This window comes from Haliotis rufescens, unplaced genomic scaffold (assembly GCF_023055435.1).
Source record: "Haliotis rufescens isolate VD_foot unplaced genomic scaffold, xgHalRufe1.0.p SCAF_1, whole genome shotgun sequence".
Lineage (NCBI taxonomy): Eukaryota > Metazoa > Mollusca > Gastropoda > Lepetellida > Haliotidae > Haliotis > Haliotis rufescens.
The window spans coordinates 9,483,196-9,490,357 of record NW_025963779.1 but is presented as its reverse complement, the minus strand read 5'-3'; the positions used below and the strand labels follow the sequence as shown (position 1 = coordinate 9,490,357).

At 40.2% G+C, this 7,162-nt stretch overlaps 1 protein-coding gene across 1 annotated transcript; it reads left to right on the top strand.

The window, feature by feature from the left end:
• The first annotated feature begins 385 nt into the window (after positions 1 to 385).
• Positions 386 to 4,740, top strand: LOC125379956. The gene is made up of 2 exons (XM_048396023.1): positions 386 to 1,166; positions 4,700 to 4,740. Exons 1-2 carry the CDS (start codon positions 386 to 388, stop codon positions 4,738 to 4,740), a joined length of 822 nt encoding a protein of 273 aa, XP_048251980.1.
• Positions 4,741 to 7,162: the final 2,422 nt, after the last annotated feature.

Genomic DNA, 7,162 nt, shown 5'->3' with positions numbered 1-7,162 from the left:
GCGAATCTGACAGAATGGGCATACTGGTTTGGTGGAGGAAGTGGAGAGATCCATTGTTGGCAAGAACAAGTGGGGAGACATGTGTTGTGGGCGAAAAACTGAAGTGGGGAGACATTTGTTGTGGGCGAAAAACAGAAGTGGGGAGACATCTGTTGTGGGTGAAGAACAGAAGTGGGGAGACATGTGTTGTGGGCGAAGAACAGAAGTGGGGAGACATGTGTTGTGGGCGAAGAACAGAAGTGAGGGGACATTTGTTGTGGGCGAAAAACAGAAGTGGGGAGACATCTGTTGTGGGTGAAGAACAGAAGTGGGGAGACATGTGTTGTGGGCGAAGAACAGAAGTGGGGAGACATGTGTTGTGGGCGAAGAACAGAAGTGGGGAGACATGTGTTGTGGGCGAAGAACAGAAGTGGGGAGACATCTGTTGTGGGCGAAGAACAGAAGTGGGGAGACATGTGTTGTGGACGAAGAACAGAAGTGGGGAGACATCTGTTGTGGGCGAAGAACAGAAGTGGGGAGACATCTGTTGTGGGCGAAGAACAGAAGTGGGGGGACATCTGTTGTGGGCGAAAAACAGAAGTGGGGAGACATCTGTTGTAGGCGAAGAACAGAAGTGGGGGGACATCTGTTGTGGGTGAAGAACAGAAGTGGGGAGACATGTGTTGTGGGCGAAGAACAGAAGTGGGGAGACATGTGTTGTGGGCGAAGAACAGAAGTGGGGAGACATGTGTTGTGGGCGAAGAACAGAAGTGGGGAGACATCTGTTGTGGGCGAAAAACAGAAGTGGGGAGACATTTGTTGTGGGCAAGAACAAGTGGGGAGACATCTGTTGTGGGCGAAGAACAGAAGTGGGGAGACATTTGTTGTGGGCAAGAACAAGTGGGGAGACATCTGTTGTTACGAAGAATCGGGGAGACATCTGTTGTGGGTGAAGAACAGAAGTGGGGAGACATCTGTTGTAAAGAGGAAAGAAATGAGGAGACATCTGTTGTGGGTGAAGAACAGAAGTGGGGGGACATCTGTTGTTGGCAAGAACAAGTGGGGAAACATCTGTTACGAAGAAATGGGGAGACATTTGTTGTGGATGAAGAACAGAAGTTGGGGAGACATCTGTTGTGGGCGAAGAACAGAAATGGGGAGACATCTGTGGTGGGCGAAGAACAGAAGTGGGGGGACATTAGGGCTGCAACGATACAGGATGGTCACGATACGATACGCATCTCGGTATTCTGGTCACGATGCGATACGTATCTCGATACGCAAAGATAAAAAAGCAAGACTTAAAGCATGTCAAGATTGAACCTTTCATGATTTTGGAACAGTCAAAATTATTTTATAATAACAAGACCACTGAAGTTGTTCAGCTTCAAAGTGGAACTTTCTCTAACTTTCTTTCAAAACAATTCAAAGTTCAAACACCAGAAAATAATTAATGTACTCCACCAGTGATACAACTTCAAAGAATTTTGATGCAATGGTTGAAGAAAGTATATCTGAAATTATTGTTTAATCAGGAATAATATATTCCAATATCGTGTTACCTTAGTTGCAGCTTTTACTATATATATATTTAAAATTATAAGAACCACAAGTGTAGCATTCTGGTACTGGTGATTGCTGCTGCAGGATATTTTTATGTATGGAACAATTTGATCAATCACCGAAGTGACTTCCCGCGCTACATGTATTTCGATTGTGAAAACGTTATGTTGACATATATTAGCCAAATTGCCACAAATATGACTTTTAACGAGTATCAATTTTTTAATATTATATGTATCCATTCTCTAGCAACTAAAGTTCGTTTCAATGCGTCAAAAGCGGTAATCTGACTGGTTGCTGTATCTCTTCACACATGATTTCACCTAACTTAATGAAAACAATATTAAATGAAATTTTAATAAAATTAATAAAATTAATAAAATATATTACAAACACAAGTCCAGATATACAATGAACATGTTTTAATAACAAGATAGTATAATAATGGTATTGAATTGCGTACTTCAGTTCGGATTTGCTGACTGGTATTTCCGGTGCTATGTGTTTGCGGTGATCAGCTGATAATGTTTATTGAGATGGGGAAAAACATCTGTCGGTGTAAAACCTGTGCTTATTAAAAATGTAAGTACATTTTTGGGAGCCATGTGTTACCGCGGGCTATAACCATGTTAGCGGTTTATTGAAAGGCTCAATACTGAGGAAACGCTGTACTTGAGATTTGCGTTCCCTATCGTGGCGTATCGATAAATGGGCCCACATTAATTGTATATCGTATCGTGGGTCAAGTATTTCGATGCATTGGAATATCGGTGTATCGTTTCACCGTTAGGGGACATCTGTTGTGGGTGAAGAACAGAAGTGGGGGGACATCTGTTGTGGGTGAAGAACAGAAGTGGGGGGACATCTGTTGTGGGTGAAGAACAGAAGTGGGGGGACATCTGTTGTGGGTGAGGAACAGAAGTGGGGGGACATCTGTTGTGGGTGGAGAACAGAAGTGGGGGGACATCTATTGTGGGCGAAGAACAGAAGTAGGGGGACATCTGTTGTGGGCGAAGAACAGAAGTGGGGGGACATCTGTTGTGGGTGAAGAAAAGAAGTGGGGGGACATCTGTTGTGGGCGAAGAACAGAAGTGGGGAGACATCTGTTGTTGTTTAACAACATAAAAGGGGAGACATCTGTTGTGGACGAAGAACAGAAGTTGGGGGACATCTGTTGTGGGCGAAGAACAGAAGTTGGGAGACATGTGTTGTGGGCGAAGAACAGATTGTGTTCATGATATCCAAGGCAACTTGCAGGTGTATGTTATCATGACAAGACCCTATGACCTTACATTGTCTAGGCAATGCAAGCACCAGCCAGCAGGGTCAGGCTCGCTGACTTGGTTAAGGCATGTCATCGTATCCCAATTGTGTAGATCAATGCTCGTGATGTCAGTCACTGATTGTATGGTCCAGTCTTGATTATTTACAGACTGCCGTCATATAGATGGAATAGTTCTGTTAAACAACATAAAAACAAAAACAAACAAGCCTCCATATTGCAGAACATGAACATACTCTCATGGCCGTCAGGATGACCGGATCTTAACCCAATTTAGCATCTGGGTGATGAACTAGACAAATGTTTGTCAGTGTCAACCAGGGCCACATAGTCTGCTGCAATTACAACATGACAACCCACGCCAAGCTATTCAGGAGGAATGGGCTGCCATTCCATAAGGTGTCATCCGTAACCTTGATTTACATTTGCAGCTGTAGGTGTTGTGTAGTCATTCAGGTCAATGGTAGATACAGGATATGTGGATTTACGACTCGTGCTTGATATGGTGATGTAACCATCACATGCAAAGACACTTCTCCATTGACGTTTGATGAACTCCATAACCACTTTGTAATCTTCCCAACTAACATGTCCCAAATATTGTTTTTTAAACCTTGTTGAAGGCACAGAATAAATCTCTGGAAAACTACTTACCAGGTATGCATTTCTTTTTGGGTAGAGTATACATACGTGCACAGCTACATCATGATTGGTTGATTGGTTTGTTGTTTAATGCCGCACTCAGCAATATTCAGGCTGTATGATGGCGGTCTGTAAATAATCGAGCCTGGACCAGACAATCCAGTGATTGACATCATGAGCATGAATGCTAGCAATGTGGGATCAATGACATGCATGAACCAAATCAGCGAGCATGGGTTGCTGAAGATCTATTCTACCCCGGATCTTCACGGGTCGCCACATGAATGAATGTTGAATGTTGCCAGAAGCTTGTGCTTTCATTCTTGCTTTTCAAAGTCAAAATCATTGCTGATGCATTGTGTATGTAGAACTGTTACCTGCACCTAGAAATTATATATAATGATGTCGTACCTTAGGTCAGTTGGGGTAGCCTTTTTTCTTTCATATCAGACTTTGGTTCAATTCTCCTCATGGGCACAATGTGTGAAGCCAATGTGTCATGTGTGATATGGCTGGAATATTCCTGCAATAGACACTCACTCATTTAATTTTCAAGAAGAAAATTTTGGTGAATCAATTAAATTGTAGACTGCAACCGTGGTCTAGTGGTTGTGTCTGCCCTGGTCGCGGTTCGATCCCCAGCCACCTCCTAACAAAAGATGTTAAAAGATGGAAATTGTTGTTACCCTGTCTGGCACACAGCATTAAGGAATATTACAATGACTTGTCAGTTTGGAGTCAGCATACTGTGTCTGAGTGTGGTAGTCATGTTGAACTGTGGCATGGTATCTCAGTGTGCTAGCACTATAAAATCAGCAACAGCCCAAACTAGAACAACAGCCACACACACACATGCATGCATGCATGCACGTCAATATATAAGTGCAACAATCTTGGATGCAACATTAAACCCCGTTTCACCTCACCAATTGAATTGTGTTCTTACGTCTTTAATTTTTACTTAAATTCTTGAATATATATTTCTGCATATGTTTTGTGAGGTCTCATTGTACATATTCCTGCAAGCTAATTAGGCATTTTGGCCAATTTGATTGAATGGAACTACTTTCATAGATGTTCCTTTTGTGTACACTGTTGAAAAACAGGTTGCTGGGCCCATGTAGGTGAATTGAAAAATGATGTGTTTTGTAAGGAATAACTCCAAATATCATTTGGAGACAGATAATGACCTGTCGTGTCACCACAGTCTCCACTGAGTTGTGTTATTTTTAGGAAAGCTGTGTTCTTTTGGCTTTGCCTTCGACCTTGGATGACAAAGAGATCTAATTTAACTTTGTCACAAGAGAGTTATGGCAATGTTATGTCTCCGGTGAAGAAGGATGAGGTGGTGTTGACAGACAGTGCTTTGTAGCACTTTGAGAAATGTCATTTGAAATTTTGTTTGGAATGAAAACAATTTGTTGTTTTGTAAAAACTCTTCTGGAACTACTTCAAGAGATACCTATGGTCACATATCAACATACTTATTTGATATTTTCAAGTTCCGGTAATTTATAAATATCCTGTCTGAAAGTGTATTTCAAGCTCAGTTTAACATTTGAGCATAACATCATGGTTGATGCAAAAGTTCATTGAGATCAATATCTTTAATTTCAGCATCTTAGCATTTTGTGCTTTTATGAATCATGTTGAAAATGGGAAGACTATATTTGCAGGAAACCATAGAGAATATTCCATGTGTCGAGTTATTTATTTATTATAGACTTTTTGTGTAGTTGTGTCCTGGAAAATTAAATCATTTCATTACAAATGTAAAACCTTGAAACATAAATTCTCCCCTCCTAACCAGCAGGGATGTGTCACCACCCCCATGAATTAAATTGCGACTTAAAAAGTAGTTCTATGCAAAATCTTAAAAAATGTAAAGAAAAGTATAAAAAATATGTGAGGTGAATACAATTCTTTATCATATATTTGCATATGGTTATATGCAAAATCAACTTCAACAAAAAATATTCTTGAAATCTACAAATGAAAGTGAAAGAATACACACATGTCAAGTAACAAAAATGGAGCGTTGTGAAACGAACAGTCTCGATTGACTAGTTAAACAAAACATTTACAGTTGAGAAAACATCTTCACAAGTTTTACAAATGGGAAGAAGCGAATATAAACCTGTCATTATTTTGCCTTATCAATGTGGAACTAACGTAAAAAGGAAGTCAACTGTTTGTGTACAGGCTAGACACTACAATAAAGGGGAGACAATTTGCAGGGAGATAACTCTTGTAATACAATAGTTCTGTTATGAGTGTTATGATTACTGCAGTTAAATATCAAGTGTCATGTTCACTGCAATGAAAATATCTCTTTTCTCAACTTCAGAAAACTCTGTTACACACTGAAGTATATATATATATTATCTTCCTATTCTGTGAGTTGCCTACGAGTAATTAAATTACTGATGGTCATGGATCTAAAATTGCATTTGTAAATTACGTTTGAAATTGAAATTTCTCATTTTATGTTATAAGAACAAGTCCTCATTTTGTTGGAACAATATTTTATGACAACTGCTTTTCCTGTTTGGAGATTTGAATGCAAATCAACATTTGATAGTTATACTTAGAATGCAGTTGATACCTTTTTGTCCCAGTTATGTCATGTGACTAATGTCTTTGAGAAAAAGATGTTGTTTTAGAAGAAGCAAAAACTAGAAAATTGTTGGCAGAACTGACATCTAGAAATTGAGTTTGCTTCCATCACACTTAAAATCGGTCTTTTAAGAGGAAAGAAAAGCAAGATATTTTCAATTCTGATGAAAACTAATTTAATTCAGCGACCATGTTTTTGTATTTACAACACCAAATGTCATAGTCTGACAATATTTCCAATAAAACCCTCCCAACCCCGACACACTGAATGAAAGTATTGACAGGCAGTTAACAATCAATTCCATTTGTGTGACACCCATTCTAAGTTGAAATATTTCGGAGTCAAATTTACATTCGGAATGGTGACTGGCAGAATCCGTCCATTCCATTACGCTTCAATAGACCTAAATGTGACATGACTTTTATTTCACGGATTACATGGCTACCAGCCATGTTGGCGAATGACATCATGTGACCTATCCCATATGTGGATGACCAAATTCGGAAATTTTCAATGATGTCCAAGTCATAGCAGAAGGAGCAGTCGTCATTGTGAGAGGCCTCCATCCAGGCTTCTTGCCCTTTCAATTCGTCACACACGATATTAAATTTCATCGGGGGCAAACTCTTGTTTGTGTGGCAAATCAATGGACTAATCCCCACAACACAAAGCTCAACTATAACTCCAGCCCGACTGCCATTCTTTGATCTTGAGTGCTTTAGCATGTTCACAGGGGATTAGGAATTTCTTACTAAATAAATAATCATACAAAATTAGAGTTTTGCATCTGAGATGTGGGACCACAGAATTGAAGTCGCCCAAATCCACAGGGCAAACCTGAAAGAGACGCGAGTGTTACGGCCGCTCTCTCCAGTTTACGAGAGTTTGATTAGTTTGTGTTTGTGTCGCCATTCATACTCCATCAAAGTCGGTGTTATGATAGGGGCAGATAATCTGGGATATTGGAGGCGAATCAATGGGCAAACATAGGATCAAGGGTTACTGCCCCTGGTCAAAACATGACATTGCATGTATGGTGTTGCTAGGCTCTTCTGGGAGCAAATTGAAGTTAGCAGCTG

Coding starts and splice junctions, on each gene's coding strand:
- LOC125379956 (XM_048396023.1), top strand. CDS start 386: ATGTGTTGTGGGCGAAGAACAGAAGTGGGGAGACATCTGTTGTGGGCG. Junction 1,167..4,699: donor GTGGTGGGCGAAGAACAGAA/GTGGGGGGACAT, acceptor TGTTATTTTTAG/GAAAGCTGTGTTCTTTTGGC.